General features: G+C 38.5%; 1 protein-coding gene across 1 annotated transcript; it reads right to left on the bottom strand.

Annotated features, from left to right (window-relative positions):
* Positions 1-1,786: 1,786 nt before the first annotated feature.
* Positions 1,787-17,873, bottom strand: LOC128526076 (cystathionine gamma-lyase-like). The gene is made up of 12 exons (XM_053497646.1): positions 17,598-17,873; positions 11,429-11,510; positions 10,800-10,895; positions 10,588-10,697; positions 10,252-10,386; positions 9,875-9,932; positions 9,686-9,763; positions 9,417-9,569; positions 8,134-8,255; positions 7,319-7,371; positions 6,187-6,325; positions 1,787-2,386 (listed from the first exon to the last, which is right to left on the bottom strand). Exons 1-12 carry the CDS (start codon positions 17,856-17,858, stop codon positions 2,372-2,374), a joined length of 1,302 nt encoding a protein of 433 aa, XP_053353621.1. The 5' UTR covers positions 17,859-17,873; the 3' UTR covers positions 1,787-2,371.
* Between the last annotated feature and the right edge of the window lie 1,261 nt (positions 17,874-19,134).

Below are 19,134 nucleotides of genomic sequence, written 5' to 3'. Positions count from 1 at the left end.
TTTAGTAGCAGTTATTGAACAGTTTAGGGTAGAGCTGTTGAGAGATTCAGGTGGCTGATGTGTGTGAGACAGAAATTCCATGACAGTGCAATTTCATTTAGATTAAAAGTCCAAGAATTAAAAGCACAGGTCAATTAAAACATGTGTAAGAGATATCTGATGGAGACCGTTTTTTATTTAATGTTAATCTGATTTCACATGTGTGATGCACTTTAAATTGCTAAACATTAATTTATTCATCTTCTACACCGCTTTATCCTGTATACAGGGTCACGGGGGGCGGAGCCTATCCTCAGAGATGCGGGGCACGAGGTGGGGTACATCCTGGATAGGGTGCAAATCCATTCACTACAGGCAAATGGGAATGGCAACTAGCATAAACTGCTTTGTTTGGACTGTGCGAGGAAACCGATGTCCCCAGAAGAAACCCACCAAGCACAGGGAGAACATGCAAACTCCACACACACAGGCACTTAGGTGAGAGGCGACAGTGCTAATCACTAGACAGTGCTTTATGGTCCTAAAATCCGTGACTGATCATTCTTAACCATTATTATTATTATTATTATACACAACAATAAAATGGTTGAATACTTGTGCAGGCAGCACATTCTATTTTCTTAAAAAAAAATAATAAATAAAAACATGCGAAACCTATGTATATTAGTATTAGTAATTATAATTAGTCCATTAATAGTCCATTAGTAACTATATTTATATTAGTATTAGTAATATTGGGGTTGTTCTAAATGCATTAGTCCTAAAATTACCCGTTATCGTGGAAAAACAAAATATTTGTATAAAATATGTTCCACACAATGCCGAGAGAGGGTCAAAACCAAAATGGAAAAAGATCAATGTAAAAAATTTAAGTGTGCCTTTATCATGACACCGCGCCGGCGCAGTCAGCTCATGTCTCCTCAAACGATGGAGGGGCTGGTGAAGTGTTGCCTCGCCTTAGAGAAGGACTGAACTCACGACCAACATTTGTTTCATTACATTATTTTTCTTATATTTCTTATTTTTCAACGTTTTATGACCGCCCCTTGTAGATTGTAAAATTAAATAGTATTAATAATATAATACAATATGTTCAGTATTAATATAAAATCTAAAAATACTATGAATAAACAGGTATAAATATCAAGATTACATTATCCTTAATATACATAAATAAATAAAACAAAAAACAAATAGAATTTTTTTTTAAAAGTAAGCGTTAGCTCGCACTATGAAACCAGATAACCTGGGGTTGAGTTTCTCGAGCTGCTCGCTATATATCTATGAGCTTCACTCGAGTGATGAAACCTGCACTGCACCCCAGCGTTTTTTAAACAGGTCCCAGATGAGTCGCTTTAAACATTGTTTTATTAGTTTTAGCTGGATTTTTAGGAAGGTTTCATGTGAGCATGAGCTGGTGGAACCAAAGTCAGCATGTAATTATTAACATTAAGGTGAATAATTCTTTTACAGTCTTCATTTATACATTTGTTCATCCTTAGTCACTGCCTGGGTCAGGGTTCTTTTTGTATTTTTAGAATTGAGCAAATTCTACAGTATTGTATTGACAATATTGTGGACATGTATACAAATAAAATAAAAGGGTGCCTTAAGCCACGCCCACATGATATTTTAATCCCGTCAGTCAGTGGTGTGGAGCTACAATCCTGATAAACACAGTCAGGCTACACGTCTAAAACAATTTGATAAACTCTCCCTTTTATAGAAAATGTTGTTTTTACTGCAGCACCATTAAGTCCATCAATTAGAAACGAGACGAGAGCAATAACTTACACACACGGGTTTAATGGATTTAGCAGCACAGACGACAAATCATAGCAAAAGAAAAAAATAAAATGTATATAAACTGTATATGGCTTGAACCGTTTGTTAATGTGCATTTATGTAAACTGTGATATGGAGGATTTTACACAGTATAGAGAGACGCGTGTGTCCTTGCTCGTTTACACACAGACCCGCGTTGAGTTTGCAGTTGGTACGATTCCTTTTCCAACTCTCATCATGGTCACGTTTCCATACAGCACTTGGTTATATGTCGATATCTCTGACTGTGTAATCGTCGAATCCAATTATTCAGTAGGAATGAAAAAAATTTAAAAAGTGCACAAAGCACCAAGTATTAAAACATGATGGGGCTCAAATCCTACATTACACCTGAAAAAAAACAAAAAAATACAAAGCCCTGATCTGTGGAAGCACTGATGAGTCTCGTGTTTGTTCCCTGACAGACAAATGACTGTGAGCGTGTTCGTCTACGATACAGGACAGTGCTTAAAAGAAATGTGCCGAAATGAAGACGCCCTGTGTTCTGCTGAAAAGTCGTCACAGCTCCTGGTCCACACCAAAGAGTTTATTTCTTTGCATGCTGTGAAAGAAAAAAATATATATATACACATATTATATAGATAACTAAAATTAACAGTGGAGTTAAGACTGTGAATAATAATAATAATAATAATAATAATAATAATTTACAATCAATTGTTATTAATATTATTCTGATTATTATTATTATTATTAAATATAATTGTATAAATCGTTTTTTATAATAATAATAATAATTATTATTATTATTATTATTATTTATGCATTATTATTATTAATAATAATAATAATAATAATATTACTATCATAAAATGCACAGATACATCACAGTGAGATAAGATTAGTTGTATTTTATTACAATATGTTTTAATAAATTATTAATAATAAAATGGTATACATTTTACATTACATTAAAGCACGTTATCTTTTATCAATTTTATCAATTATCAATGTTCAACAGTAAATTTATTCACCAATTAAATGTGTTCGGACTAATTTCCTGTTTTTAATTTTACTGTTTCTTACAGTCCACCACAATTGATTTGTACTACAATAAAATAAAATAAAACAAATATGGTTATCCACATGACGGTGTCTCTTCAATCTACTGCACAGCTGATGAGTTTGCAATTCGGCCTCCCTGCCAAGAATGTTCTGCCTCACTAATGGCATCCCTCCAGGGAACACACACACACACACTCGCAAAGGAGCGCTTGGATAATAGCCATAAGCATGCTCTTATTCCGCTGGTATAATAAGGGGAAAAAAAAAAAAGACCCTGACGGCACTGAACCCCTGGAGCATGATTAACCTCGAGTAATCTGGAGGATGGAGATTCGCCACAATCGATATTCCTCCACATGCAGATGCCAGCAGGGTGAAGGAGACTTCAGACCTGCTATCATATCGCATTTAATGCATTAAAGAAATAAGAAAAGCATTGCTCCCTTCTGGCCAGGTTTTATTTTAAAGAATACATAATGAAGTGACCCAAGAGACAGAATGCAGGAGAAGCCAATCACTTAGGACGAGTCGATGCATTAAACAGCGCCAACTTTTGTGGGAAAAGATACACTAACACACTGCGATGTGTAACAGTGAGTGATGAAACTATTCCTCCAAATTGGTTCGTTAGCTATTACTACTACTACAAAATTTATCAAATGGTGTTGGGACGAAGAGTCTGGGGTTCATGGGTAGGCGTGGCATGCAGAGACGCGACAACATGGTCAAGTGCAGTCCTGGAGAAAGACAGCGTGACACATGGTGCTACAGCATGGTGCTAAGTTTTGCTAGAATGCTGCAAAACTTATAGGACTAATAGCACTTTTAAGTACAGATGGATAACGACCCAAAACGTACCATGAAAAAAAACTCAAAGTCAAAGAAATGGAATGTTCTTAAAAGGCTGGAGTCAGTCACCTGACCACAAACCAACTGAGCAGCTTTTCTACTTACTTAAGTTAAATTATACAGATAAATTCATGCCAATTGCAGGGGGAGGAATTCCATTGGTAAACTATATAGACCCCCATGTTAAACTATATAGACCCCCATGTTAAACTATATAGACCCCCATGTTAAATTCATGCGAATTGCACAGGGAGGAATTTTCACATAACTTACTGGTTAAAATTACATTTTGTTGTTGTTGGCTGCTCTGATCAAGGGGTCGTCACAGTAAACCAAAGATCTGCACAGGATTTACACCAGATACCATCCGGATCATTTTTATCCAGGCTTTGGACTGGCACTGCACACAGTGGCTGGGGTTTGGGCATTGGCTGGGAATCTGTGGCAAGCAAGACGATCTACCACTGAGCCACCAATGCCCAGCAGTTTAACCTGCATTAAGCCATAAAATTAGGCGTAATTAATGACGGCTGCATTGGCGGTGTCAAACCACTGGCTGTCTGCTGTCCATCGCTTTGGGTAATGAGCTAAATACAATTGTTGTACTGTAGTTTAACGATGTGTAGGGTATGGAAATTGGAGATTAGGCAAATGCAGTAAGTAATGTTAGTATATAACTTAACAGTAGATCCCTTAGCATTTTAGCTAAGCTAAAGTTAAGCTATCTAACTAGTGTTAACTGGGGTAAGTTCCAACCAAAAGTTAGACTCTGTTCATTTCACCCATTTACATATTCATAGAATTAACTGTGATGTAGCCGGAGTCAGGACCTGACAAGATGACCAGAGCTCCCACAGTCAGGCTTCAAAACTGCTCTCCTGAACACCTATAGGTGACATCACGAGGGTTTTTTTCCAGTTCTTATACGGTCCATGACAGCCTTGGATTAAAAATACTGCTTATAATTAATATTATGTTCATTTGTCCAATTAGCTTAAAACCTGAGTAATTGGCTGTAATTCTTGAACAGATCATATAAGAAATTTGTTAAAATCCTTGAATTAAAGCTGAACATCTGCTTTCCAAGTACATCCTGGTGGTGTACAGAGGCAGATATCCGGATACTTACGGGCCTAATCCATACCCATTTAAACATGATTAATCAACTGTTCCAATTACTTAAACTACCCAGAGCTCCTTTACAAATATCAGACATGTACGAGTTCCAGGTCCAGGATAACACGATCAATCTGCGGATCTAATCACAGGCAGACGTTGCACGTGAACAGATTATCGAGTTATAGATCTGCTCGGCATGATCGACGTGCAAAGCATCGAGTGCAGACTCACAGACCCGAGGCGTCTCGAAAACCGAGCAAACAGGACACAGGACCTGGCAAAGCATAGAGCGGTTATTGTGCTCTCTAATGAGCACCAGAACATGAACACACACACACACACACACACTCACAGCTGCTTACCAGCTACCAGCCATCTTATTTCACACCAAAAATGCCTCTCTCGGATAATAAGCAGCCTCTGGTGAGGTGCGGCTGATTCTGATTGGTCTGTTTCAGGTTATTTTGCACTGGCAGAGATGAAAGTTCCCCAGGAACACACCATGACTGTGTCTAAAATGACTGCTCACACACTATACACATTATTCCTACTAAAAGAAAACCCAAAAGCAGCGTCAAGTAATAAATGATAATAATAATAATAATAATGGTAATAAGGAAAAGCATAAGCGTCAGAGGTATACGGTCTCACCCCGTAATTACATAATAATTTTAGTATTGATACTTTGGTGTAAGAACCCATGGTGTTAAAAAAAAAAAAAAACACCCATGTAAACTCACTTCGCTTGACTTTCCACTGACGCAAACAAGACTTGAACGGCTCCCGGATGTACGCGTGACTTAGCTGGCGTCCGATTCGGCTCGGTGCGTTCGCTCGTCTGCCAAAACTGCTTCGCATACTGGGGCGAATGTCTTGAAAAATTTTCAGTTGTTAAGGCGAAAAGGTTTGTATGCTGAGGTTCCACTGTATAGTGAACGAAAGTTTGAAAGTTTGGTTGGATGGTGCATATTTATTGCTGCTTTTTTTTGTTGTTGACTAACTAACTATCACTTCCTTTTTAAGGCTCCTTTTTGGCCGACAACCGTTAACGTCGACCTGATATTAGAAAACTCATCTTTAAACCAAGATGCCGACCAGCGACCTACGTTCTAACCCACATGTTTATTAGATTCCATAAAAACAGCCTCAACTCCAGGAATATGAGCACCTGCCAGGAAATGTCACATGACCTCTGGTAATGTCTTTAGCATGGAGATAACACCGGAGCCAGACACAAATTGCGCCTACGCTTAATCATTACCTAGGAAGCGGGGCTGCTCGAGAGAGCTGCGAGTGTTTGTGTGCAGAGCAGCCATGAATAAGGTTAGATGAGTGTTTACGTATCTGTGTTTGCGTGTGTGTTCTTACAGCTGCACCGAGGGCTTGATCCAGGTCCGCGATAATGTCCTCCTCGTCCTCCAGTCCAACAGAGAGACGGATCAGTGTGTCCGTGATGCCCAGCTCCATCCGCTGCTCCTCCGACACTGACGCATGGGTCATGATTGCTCTGCGAATGAACGACACGGGCGTATCAGGATTATTACACGGCCTACAGGCCACACGGGATTACTCATGTCTGGATAAACGACTGACCCGCGCATCCAGCCCCAACCCGATTTGATTGGAGAGGCGAAATCGTTTAGTTATTACAGCCTTTGATAAGCGACCGGGCTAGTATGATAAGGGGACCAAATTAAATATACTAGGAACACTTAAAATAAAACACACACGTACAATCAGCCAGCCTTGCAGACCGCAGGCACTCAGAAATCAGGATTAAAGTTTAAATATTTAATGAGCCTTTTTTCCACCGAATGCACCCATGACCCTAAATACACAACAAATGCTGTTTGCTGTTTAAAAATAAATAAATAAAATATTCATGCTGCCCACAGATGGTGCGCCAGACTGCGTTAGTGACCTCTTGTGAATCATAACCCTTTATAACAAGCGTATCAGTATTTCAGTATATTACAGTAATAATAAAAGGTTTTTTCAGTCTAAACCTGATTCTCTGCATCTGTCCTTGTCTGTTGTAATTAAAGTCTGTAGGAAAACGCTGAGGACAGGTTTTTATTTTATGAGAGATGCCGTCCCCGGGAGAGTTTCAAGGAGAAAGCAGCCGCCGAGAACACAAAGGCTCGGCTCATGTTTGCCAAAAAAACATTTGGTTATCGGAGAGACTTTTGGGCAAATATTCTGTGGAATGATGAGAAAGTTTTTGAAAGGTGTGCGTCCGGTTTCATCTAGCGCAAAACTAACAGCATTTTATAAAAAGCACTGCAGTGAAACATGGTGGTGGTAGTGTGGGTGGTAGGACTTTTTGTACAGTAAACCTGCAGTAGGTTCATTAACATTTGTGGCATTTGGCAGACACCCTTATCCACAGCGACTTATTTTATTTAGTTGAACCTGGGACCTTACGAACCGAAGTGCAATGCCTTAACCACTGCGCTACCCCTACCCCCTTCAAGGCTCACCAGTAACCTGCGGTACTTACGGGTGCTCAGCCAGACTCTCGTAGCCTCCGAGACTTTCAGCCAAAGCGAACAACTGAAAGAAAAAAAACAAACAGAAAGAATTAAACATAAACTCCGAATGCTTCATTTTAAGTTTTTAAGGTTGCATTGTCTATAGACAGAAATAAGATTGGGTAATACGCATACAGTACAAGTTTTCTACAGAACTCTGTTAGTGACTGTCCTACCTGGAATTAAATAATAATACAGTAATAATAAAGTAATAAAAACGAGATCTGGCCTAGTACACATCCATGGTGTATGACGAGAAACCCTCGGCTGGTGTTTCTCCCCATCGTTTTCCCACGGCAGCCTCGAGGCTCGCTGTGCTGAGTGTTCGGAGATGCTTTTCTGCTTCACCGCAGGTGTAAAGAGTCATTATTTGAGCTACCGTAGCCTTCCTGTCAGCCTAAACATATTATCCTTTTATCAGCATGACATTTTCTCATCTTCACATCGGGATGTTTTTGTTTTGCCTCCACATCTTTCTGTGTAAAGAGTGTCTACTGTGTAAAGACCTTTGTGCATGAAAATGTTCGGGGATCTGTAACACGCAAACCAAACCACAGACATTTGTATTTTAAAAGTGCAAATACAAATCCCTTTTCTGATAGGAAAAAAAAAAAAAAAGACCTAGTGGGTTTTATTTTATTTAAACTAAAAGAGACCCCTCGCAGTGGCGTGAGACATTAAGTCACGCCTTATTAAAATACGCCTGCGCTTATCTTTCCTTATCTTCTGTTGATATTTGATCAGCAGTAAAGTTGCGTCCTCCAACTATTCTTTCTCTCATCACCTTCAGGTTCTTGAGGAAAGCCGTCGCGTGCTCCAGTTTCCCTTTGATGTAGAAGGTGATCATCCCGGGACAGCCCGTGCACTGTCTCTTCATCAGCTCGTACTGGGGGTGAGACGGCAGACCTGGAGACAGAAAGCAGCGAGTTCTTCTCATTCAGGGTTCACATTATCTTTCTTCTCTCAAGGTGAGAACTTGTTCTGGTCTGCTTTAAATTATTTATGGCGTTTTCCCCCCAAATACATAATGGTTTAGAATTGAGCTCCTAAAGCAATAGTGCCCTCTAGTGGATATAAACCTATAACACACCATGCCTCTTAAAACATATCAACAAGTTAAATTAACACTTATTTATTTTTAAACCTTATGTCTCTCTCTCTTTCTAATATATAGCGGTACTTTATATCTCTCTGCACAGAGAAATGAACTGAAAATCTGTTGATGCCTAAATCAATTACGATGCAAGTCTTAATTCTACTTATCAACCTTTACTTTTGAAGAAAATCTTTTTTAAAGATGTTCTTTTTTTTTTCTCCTTAGTAAAGAAGTGGAACTATAGACACGCTGAGATATATTAGACCAACATGATGAAAAAACATGATGAAATTCTTGAGATGAGACTCTGTATGTATTTAAACTGCACATAAACACAGCGATTCAAGTCCCGCCTCACACAAGCTGTCTAAGAACGTTCATAATCAATGTTGTTGGTTTTTTTTTTTTGTTATCTTAATAATCATTAACACTTTTTACAAATCACCAAATTATTAGAGGCGGGTATCAACATCACCTCCTGATACCACATTATTATGACACCGTGGTGTTGACTCAATTAATATTGTGATTCTATAAGTAATGAGTAATTAAATGTAGCCTAAACAAACTTTACAGGATGTAAATGTGTGAATATTTCAGAGAGCGCCACCTGCAGGATCATGAAGAAACGGTGTCATTTTACCGCCTCAAACAGCTCCAAAGTTTTCAAAACTCATTTCAAACGCACTTTGTGACTGATTAGTGCTCGCGGTGTTGCGAGACAGGTGAAAGTGTGTCTAATGAGTGTGTTTGAGAGAAAGGCAGATCGGAGGATTTTACTGCGAATTATTTTTGATAACACAGAAGGCGGGATTTATTAACCTCATGCAAAAGACTAACGGTCTACAATCCATGTTGAGGTTTTTTTTGTTTGTTTGTTTCTTTGGTGATGTTGTTATTTTTGTTATATATTATTCTGGTTAATCCATGGGTTTTAATAAATAAAGGTGACGCCGTGTCACTGCACTCACCTGGGAAAATGACTTTGTCCACCCTGGGATCGGCCTCGAGAAACCTGGCCGCGGCCAGCGCGTTGCTGAAGTGCTGCTTCATCCTCAGAGGCAGCGTTTTTAGTCCGCGATTACACAAGTAGCAGTCGAACGGGGACGGGACGCTGCCAAGGGCTAAACATCGGGGCAGAAGATAAATATACATATATAAATAGAGATATTTAAAAAAGATGGATAAACGTTACTGGTCATCATCATCATCGTCATTATCATCATCATTCTCGTCTTACCGTTCTGCAGAAACTTCAGCTTTTCATACAGGTCCTGACGGGTGACAGAGATCAGCCCCATGACGACATCACTGTGCCCTGAACAAGACACACAGCCGACACCCTGAGCTTACGTCACACCTCTAACTCCTGCTCTGTGTGTCAGGAACATTTAATCACATAGTTATTGATCCAGGATTTGATATTTACCGTTCATGTACTTTGTAGCAGAGTACATGCACATGTCTGCTCCCAAGGCCAGGGGGCGCTGTAGAGGTGAAACATCACACAATGGGTCAGAATCAGGGAGAGGAATAGGAGATGAAATTCAAGCTTAGGACTTGGATGAAGAAATTCGATTACATGTCAAGAGAAAGAGTGAATAAAATAACGTGATGTTCTTTAATTAATCCCACCAAACTGAAATTGACCCGATGCTTTATTTCGCCCTTTTTAAACTACAGTGGTACCTCGGCATACAAACCAATTTTTACCTTAAGAATTTACATTTTTGCAAGAAATCTGCCTCTGCATACGAGAGAACAAACCACAACAAAATCAAATCTCTCAATTTCTGTTGTTTATACCTGGAAGTACGCCGACATGAAGGTGTTGTCCACGACCACGATGATGTCCTTGTTGTACTCGTGTGCGATATCAGAGCAGGCTTTAATGTCCACGACCTTCATAGTTGGATTTGTTGGAGTTTCGATCCATAACAGCTACATGGACCAGAAAAAGGACAGGGTTTTTCATTTGTTTATCTTAATAATCCTAAAATAAAACCCTAAAAGCACAGACTTGTTTTTCCTGCCTAGTGACATATCAAATCAGGAAGGGATAAAACGTAAAGAATAAATAGGTAGGGTTTTTTTTCTTTACAGAAAATAAGAGATAAATTCACTCCTAAACAATCTTCGAACCTTTGTGTTGGGCTTTAGAGCCGCTTTTAACTCTTCCAGCTTGGTGAGGTCAGCGAAGGTGATGTCGTATCCGATCTCTGCAGCTATTCTTTTAAAATAACGATTGGTTCCTGGAAGACAAGAAGTTCATCTTTAGTTAGGGATTACACTCAGCTATCACACGTTCGACCGTGTGAGCGTTAATGATGTTACTGTATTAGCGCGCGGCGTACCTCCATAGACGTCGTTCATGCACACAATCCCATCTCCACCCTTCAGCATGTGCACGATGGTCGTGCTAGCGGCCAGGCCAGAGGCCAGAGCGACACCTGTCCGAACAGCACACCATCAAGTATTAATAACATCGAGTAAACAAATTGTGAAAAAGATGATTTGGGTTTAATATTCATTAATAGATATAAAGTTATCTAATTGGTTGATATTAGCTATTGGATGACCAGGTTCCCTACTACTCTACGCTACTATGTGACTATGAACCAAGCAGGTTCTTAGCCAAGTTCTGGGTGACTTTTAGGTACATCCAAACATTTCATACAAAAGGTCTCGTCAATACGTGAAACTTCACAGACTTGAGTGATCAAGAACCGCCAAGAATTTCAACTCAGGACAATTTAGCGTGTTCTAGCAAGTAAAAATTCAGAAATTCGGGAAAGCCAGCCGCTTTAATCAACTCTCATACTATTAATAAATCCTTTAATTCTTATTAATTTTAATTATTCTTATTAATAATATTTTAAACTTACCTCTTCAGGAATGAGATTATGTGTTGGTGTGTTCATGTTAGTGCGCGTGTGTGGAATCATGCAGAAAGATTTACAGATCATTTTATTTTTTGACTTACAGTGCTGAGCTCCGTCCAGAGCAGCGACGGCTTTTTCCAGACAATTCCGCGTGGGATTCCCGCTGCGACTGTACTCATAACCCTGCAGTTACAGCAACACATGGGGGAAGAAGAGTCAAGGCAAAGCAGCCAAAAACTGTCTTCTAAACACAAAACTTTTTGACCTCTGAAAAATTCTCTCAAAAACCCCAAGCCCCGCTGTGCTTTTTAAAAATCTATTTAAACAATTCTGCAATCAAAGTATCATGTGCCAACACTAACACAGCGAGAAACACTGCTGCAGGGAGAAAATTGAACAAGTGGACTGAAATCTCTCGAGAAGAACTATCCAAACACTTTGCCCCCACGCTGAATACAAAATCCTCCAAATCTCAGAAATTAAAGCGTTGCAATTCCATCTTCTGATGTCCCTACCCTGATTTTTTTTTCCTTCTTCTTCTTCTTTCACTGGTCTTGTGTCGGGTCACCACAGCGGACCGCTTGTCTCCATCTACCACACCTTCTCTCATCTCTCCAACCTCCTGCATGTCCTCCTCCCTCACCATACCATCTCTATAACATACTCCACCCGATATAGCCCTTATCCCTCCTCTGCACATGTTCAAACCATCTTAATCTGGAATCTCTAACTGTGTCCCCAAATCGTCCTACCTCTAATACACTCATTTCTAATCCTGTCCATTCCTGTCACTTCTAAAGCAAATCACAGCATCTCCAGCTCAGGCCACTTCCAGCTCTGCTTCCAGCCAGTAAATACCAACAAAGAAATGTCTATGGGGATCTGTTATGTAGAATGGGCAGTGCGATGATTGTGCGAATCCAGCAGCAGGTACCAGATGCTGAATATATCCCAATTCCTCCAGTGATGAGGGATTACAACTGCTTCATGGGGGAGTCGACCTGTCAGACCAGCTGATTGGCTACCATACCTCATGGAAAAAGAGCAGATAGTGCTACATGCCATTGCATTGACACTGGTGTCACGAACACCTGCTGCTTTACGAAAATGTCAACTGTTAAACGCGCTATAAAAAATAAAATTGAATTGAATATCCATATGGGTTGGGTTGTAAGAATTGCATTCATGTATGATCTATAAAAATGCTCCAAAAAACTGACACTACAGCATGTAAACATACTGAGTCACACTCTCATGAAGGGTTAATAAACTGTAATTACTATTTCCACACTATTTGGCACGAGTGTAATCTGTCAGGGTCATGTCACTTTTAACAACCTGTTATAATATTTTTTTTTCACTGTCTAATAAAACATGATGACTCTACCACACTTACACATGTACACACACACACACACACACACGTACACACACAGCTAGACCGTCTGAGGTGTGTGCTGACTAAGCAGTGTTTATTGCCTACAGCATGGAGTTTCCACATGAAGCCTTAACCACAGTGGTGAGAGAGTTACCTCATAGCAGAGTGTGATTTTAATCTGTTACCCCACGGCTCAGCTTTTAACTCACCAAGAGCACAGACAGTGCGGGAAAAATTCTGCACCTCCATTCATTTTATTATTTTCGTCTTTACCTGAATGAGCAGTTAGACTCTAACCACATCACAGGGACTGCCCTTAACTACTTGTTTTCAAACAGTTTTAGAGGAAAACATGAACTATTTACACACACCATCATCTACAGTTGGACAAAAAGCTGTGTTCGGAGTTCTGATTGGGCAATTAACTCTGATTATTAGATTAATCCTCCTTAGCTTTGGTTAGTCACTTAATCCTGATTGGTCATTTAACCCTAACCCTGATTGGAGCGAGGAGGATTATCATCATATTAATGCAAGATTCTACATTTTAGTAAAATTTTTGACTTTTTTAGTTTAAACTTTTCCTTCATTATCCACAATGCTATTCAGAGGTTACTCCAGAAATCTACCATATTGGAACTAGCACACTACAGCTTCCGTTCGTGAGTTAGTTTTATGAGAGGACACACACTGTCTCCACAACCACACTGTCTCTCATGTCCTCTAAACCGTTTCTCACAGACGTCCCCACCCCCTTCAGGAAACCCCCTGCACATGTCTTGACCTGTCCGTGGGGGGTTTGTGCCAGATGTCCGAGACGAAGATCCTCAGGACAGAAACCCTTTTCGTCACTTTGGCCTCGGTTTGTGTTCTGCTTGTGGTGTTGTCAGGGCGGGGGGACACTGAGGATTTACCGCTAAAGTTTAAAAGAACTTTTAGCATAGCGTTCGGACGCTTTCAATTTCACATGTAGTGCGCATGCAAGTATGTCCATGCATGATGCGTGTGTGTGTGTGTGTGTGTGTGTGTGTGTGTATATATATATATATATATATATATATATATATATATATATATTATATATATATATATATATATATTATATTATATATATATACACACATATATACACACACACATATATACACACACACATATATATATACATATATATATACATATATATATATTTTTTTTTTTTATTCATTTTGTTTCATGTGTGATTTAACCACATATTTACTATGTAGAATAATGCTTATATATAAAACGTGATTTTTATAAACGACTTAATTATTTTACATAATACTTTACATGATTCATTTCTTGACGCAATTTCTTTTTATTTATTACTTTTAATTAACTAAAAGTTTTGAATATAGATTTTTTTTATAACCCATCATTCATTTGCAACTCCTAATTTATGAGGCAATTAGTTTATTTGCTTTTGTGATAATTTAATAATGCATATCCATAATTTTTTACTTTCAAAAAAAGTTTCCTTATGTAATCATTAAACTTTTTTTTTTATCTCACCAGGTTTCACAAATCCCACACATATAAACACCAGCGGAAAGCATGTGATTTTTCTGTGAGGGTTTTTTTTTTCCTTACAACATTTCTACCAGTTGCTGTGAGATGAATTGTGTGTGTTCGTGTGCTGACACGACCGAGCGAGACCAAACATGATGTAAGCTTTAGAGCTCTCGGTCTAAGGGCTCTTTGTGCGACAAGCACATTGTGTGAAAAAGCAACAAGTTTTATTGTTTGTTTGTTTGTTTTTGGCAACAAAGAACAAATGTCACCTGGGCAGAAAAAAATAACTAATGAGAAACAGATCAGGACAGAATGCATCGTTCAGTGTGATCTCAATAAAATTACAGTGTAAACTAATTATGGTTAGGGTGTTATTACAGTAAGGGTGGCATTACAGTGTGGATAAAATATGAAGCTGAACCATGAAAGCTTTCAATAATTTACTACAAAAGAAACAAGATGTCAAGGACAAAATGTCCGCTCAGTGCCAGACCCTTCGACTGGACAGAGCGATGACGCTTCTATGAAGCTCCGTCAACGTTCCAAAAAGAAACACCCGTGTGTGTGATTATGGTTAAAGTGCTGCATTGGATAAGTCCACTGTTCTGTATTATAATTCAGTCTGCTCCAATTTTCTAGTAAAAGCTTTCAGATTCATATTTTGGAACATTTCACAGACACGGTCTTGTATTTCCAGCACAGTACACAGCAGTTATTCACTTTTTAACATTGATTTCTCAGTCACAAAAAAATATTTAGGAATAAGGAATGATTTACCCAAGGGAGACTGTGATAAAGTCTAGAAGTCCCAGGCCGGGATCATTTCACACCCTGGGAGTGCTTCCATGTAGCATGTTATTAGCTAGTTAATAGCTTAAAAAAAAAAAAAAAAACTTAAAAGTTTACAAATTGTAACTTTACATCTCATTTTTATGACTTGATATTTCCCATATGTAGCGTTACATCTGTGAACTATGACTTGATATTTCAAATTTGTGACTTAGTCTTTCACAAACCTTTCTTTTTGTCTTGTAATTACAACTTTCACATTTATAACTTTACCCCTCGTAATCACATCTTATTATTTATACTTTACAATAATGACTTTTAATCTCACAATAACTTGCTGATGTCACCTAATTGCATCTTAATACATTAATTTCCAATAATTCAGCCACAATTAAACCCAGCAGTGTGTAAACAAACAATGCAACGTAGCCGTAGTATTCAGGTGAGAAAGAAGCTCATTTAGGCGTATGGAAAAGCCTTATTAGCCGAAGCACACGACTGTAACGGCGAGATAGATTTGTGAAATATTTCTCTTATTTGTAAAATAAAGTTCCCTACCTGTGACTAGTTAGTACTTGCACAGACTGGGCGAGGAAGGACTTTTGGTCCTTATAAAGTACGTCCTGGAGTTAACCTTTTTTAATTATTTATCAAACAGTAAATGTGGATGATTGGAAAAGTTTTTTAACCCAGTAATAATCCATTTTGTTTCAAAGTTCTTTCGCTTACTGTAAATGCTTAACCGGGGTAAAAGTAAAACGGACAAGTCTTTTTCAGCATATATGGAATACCTAATATGCAAATCGGTAATGCTAACAGTGTAAAGACTTCATTATAATGACCTTTTAATGATTAAAAACGATCACATTTGACTTTAGTTTGTACGTGTTGATCATCTGCACATTTATCCGTTACATTTCTAAGAGGGCACTGAACCCAGTCTGACCCTGTATGTGATGCAATCTTATCTTTATCACAGGTTCAAGATGATAGTTCCTGATTTCTTGGCACAGCTTTATATTCCACTGACCTCATGTGACCCTGCGTTTATGCAGTCTGATCATTTACCAGTAAGGTGTCAATCATCCTCTTTTTCAAAACCAATCATATATTAGGATTGTAAAGTATATGAGGTGAGGCACTTTAGAGAGTGATGTTTATAACCGGTCACTCGAGGGGGGTGACCATCAGACTAGTGCAAAAGTCTTCTCAACATGTTCTGCATTGATTTTAGTGAAAAATATTTCTATTGTCATGTAAAACATAACACTGCTTTCCTGCAAAATGTAGTGCAAACGAGATGCAACCGCATTCATGGAGTTTTGAAATAAATGCATGTGCGATGTTTTTTTCCGCTCGCACATCTTTTGATAGTAATGTAACTACACACGCAGGCTAAGGTCCGGCACTCACACAAATTAATGTGTGTGCACGGCTGTTGGATTTGCCTGCGCACTCCTCACAAGTCTATTTTATTTGCGCTCATACTAAACAGATGAGATTTACAAATAAAAGAAATAAATAAATTATATAAAAAAATATATATATTTTTTTACTTTTACATTTAGGCACTTGGCAGATGCTTTTATTCAGAGCGACTTACAAAAAGTGTTACATAAAAAAAAAAAAAAAAGGTAATCGTCATTCATTTAATTGTGGGAAGCCAAAATTGTGATTGAGATAACAGTCTGATTAATTGCGCAGTATATTTTTTCATATATATATATATATATATATATATATATATATATATATTAGAATATATATATATATATATATATATATATATATATTAAAGATTCATTCAAGATTCAAGATTTAAATAACTTTATTAACCCCAGAGGGAAATTGCTTATGCTCGGTTACAGGTGCTCACAGTTGTTAACTAAGAAAAGGTAATAAAGGTAATTAAAAAAAATAATAATAATAATCTTTAAAAAAAAAAAAGTTCCTAAAACATTAAGTATATATATACTTACAATATATGCAAACTATATATAGTTTGCATATTCTTGGTGGGTTTTCTCGGTGTACTCCGGTTTCCTCCCACAGTTCGAGCCTAACTGCCACTGATAAGCCCTTAAGCGAGGCCACTCTTAACCCTATCTGCTCCAGGGAGCGTCACCTCCTCTCTGACCTAAACTTCCTCATTTACACAAAAGAGTACAGTAAAGCAGTTTGTTGTTTGTCATTCGGCTGTTCCCTTCGCCACAATAACTTGGCACGGGTTTTTACGCCCTCCTGATGCAACCGTCCAATTTACACCGGGGCATTCGGTGGGAATCGAACCCGGGCCTTTTCAACCATGATTGAGTACAATATGATTCACTGTACCAGTTCAGGATTGATTAAATGGGGAGGAGAAAGAACTTTATGCAAGTCATGTGGCTTGTGGGTTGCGTATGACCCTTTTGGCGTCCCATACTTTCATATATACTGTATGTGTGGCGTTCGTGACCCTTTTGGATTCTCGTGCATTTTGCTACATTTTTAAACGCTGGTCAGGTTTGACGTCATGACGTCGTGTGTGTGTGTGTGTGTGTGTGTGTGTGATAGAGAGAGAGACTCACGGCGTGTTCTCCGGGGCTGAACTGTTTAAACGTGGTGCTGAGTGAAATCGGAGGCACCACCGCCATGCAGCGCCACTGCTCCGGCTCCTGACCCGCGTGGATCGCGTCCGTGGCGAACGAGCGGAACTCCGGGCAGAAGCCCGCGGACCCGCCGGTGCTGTGTGAAGCCATGGGGAGGTAAAGCGCGCGGCTGCACGAGACGGAGGACTTCCTGGTGAGGATGATGATGAAACACGCCGGTCCGCTTAACCCCTTTAACATGTAAACTCAACAACTGACCAATCACCGCGTCCGAATCCTCAAGCACACACGCTGATTGGTCAGTCCGCAGGGGGCGGGGACCTGACCACGTGATCTCTTTAACCGCTGTACTCGTTTTTTTTTTTTTATGATTCTATGATTGATTAACTGATCTTGACTTTACTGAAATTAAATCCCTGTCATCTTTACTAGAATTAAATCATTCTTTAACCACAGGAACATTAATCTCTTTAATCATTTATTAACAAATATATACTTTACTTATGTAAATGTTTCATGGCCAAAAACAAGAGGAGTGTCTAACTAACAACTTATCATTCCTTAAAGCTCAGTTACTAAAATGCTTTGCTTACGTCATACATTATATATACACTACCGTTCAAAAGTTTTGGAACACTTTCTAACTCCATGATGGTTCCTGATTTTTATTTCTTTCTACATTGTAAAGGCTGAAGGCGTCCAAAAAATGCATTAATCTCCTTTGAACAGTTAATGGTGAGATGTTTCTGCTACTTCTGCTCTGTAAAGACTTTATAACGCCTCTAATCTGAGCTGCTGTTAATTGGTCATTTTTCAGGCTGATAACTCTAAATGAGCTTCTCGTCTGCGGCAGAGGTAGGTTTTGGTCTCGCCCTCCTGGGACGGCCTTCATGAGAGCCAGTTTCATTATGGTGCTTGACGGATTTTGCAAATGCACTTGACAATACTGTTCTTGCAAGAACTATTACAGAAAGGCTGACCTCTGTGTCTTAAAATAATAACTAACTGTTGTTTTTCTTGTTGTTACGTAATTACCTAATCCCATATGTGTTATTTTATAGCTTTGAAATCCCCAGTATTGTTGTAGAATGTAGAAAATAAATTACTAAAATTAATAAATTTGCAAGTGTTCTAAAACTTTTGAATGGTATTGTATGTATATACATACAAAATAATTGCAAAATATGTAAAAATAAATAAATAAATTAAGAACAGTTTTATTCACAAAATGTTGATGAAATCAACTTCAGCCATTAAAGCAAAACACATGCACTTAAACATGCATTTGTCAAAACTATCATTTGATTTTTTCCATGGCTTTAATCTGGGGAGGAGAATAAGAGTAGAATAAAAATCTATATAAACATTAGTAAATAAATAATTTAATAGTACTGTAGTTTTGTATGACTATGCACCGCTCTCTCTCTTTCACTCTCTCTCTCTCACACACACACACAAATCATCAAATCACTATTATGGCATTTAAAAATCAATTTTTTTACCTTTTCGCACCCAA

This window comes from Clarias gariepinus, chromosome 6 (genome assembly GCF_024256425.1).
Source record: "Clarias gariepinus isolate MV-2021 ecotype Netherlands chromosome 6, CGAR_prim_01v2, whole genome shotgun sequence".
NCBI lineage: Eukaryota > Metazoa > Chordata > Actinopteri > Siluriformes > Clariidae > Clarias > Clarias gariepinus.
Note: the sequence above shows the minus strand (reverse complement) of the source record. Positions and strands in the feature narration are given on the sequence as shown.

Coding starts and splice junctions, on each gene's coding strand:
- LOC128526076 (XM_053497646.1), bottom strand. CDS start 17,858: ATGTTAAAGGGGTTAAGCGGACCGGCGTGTTTCATCATCATCCTCACC. Junction 10,698..10,799: donor CATGAACGACGTCTATGGAG/GTACGCCGCGCG, acceptor CTTGTCTTCCAG/GAACCAATCGTTATTTTAAA. Junction 9,933..10,251: donor TCATGTCGGCGTACTTCCAG/GTATAAACAACA, acceptor TCACCTCTACAG/CGCCCCCTGGCCTTGGGAGC.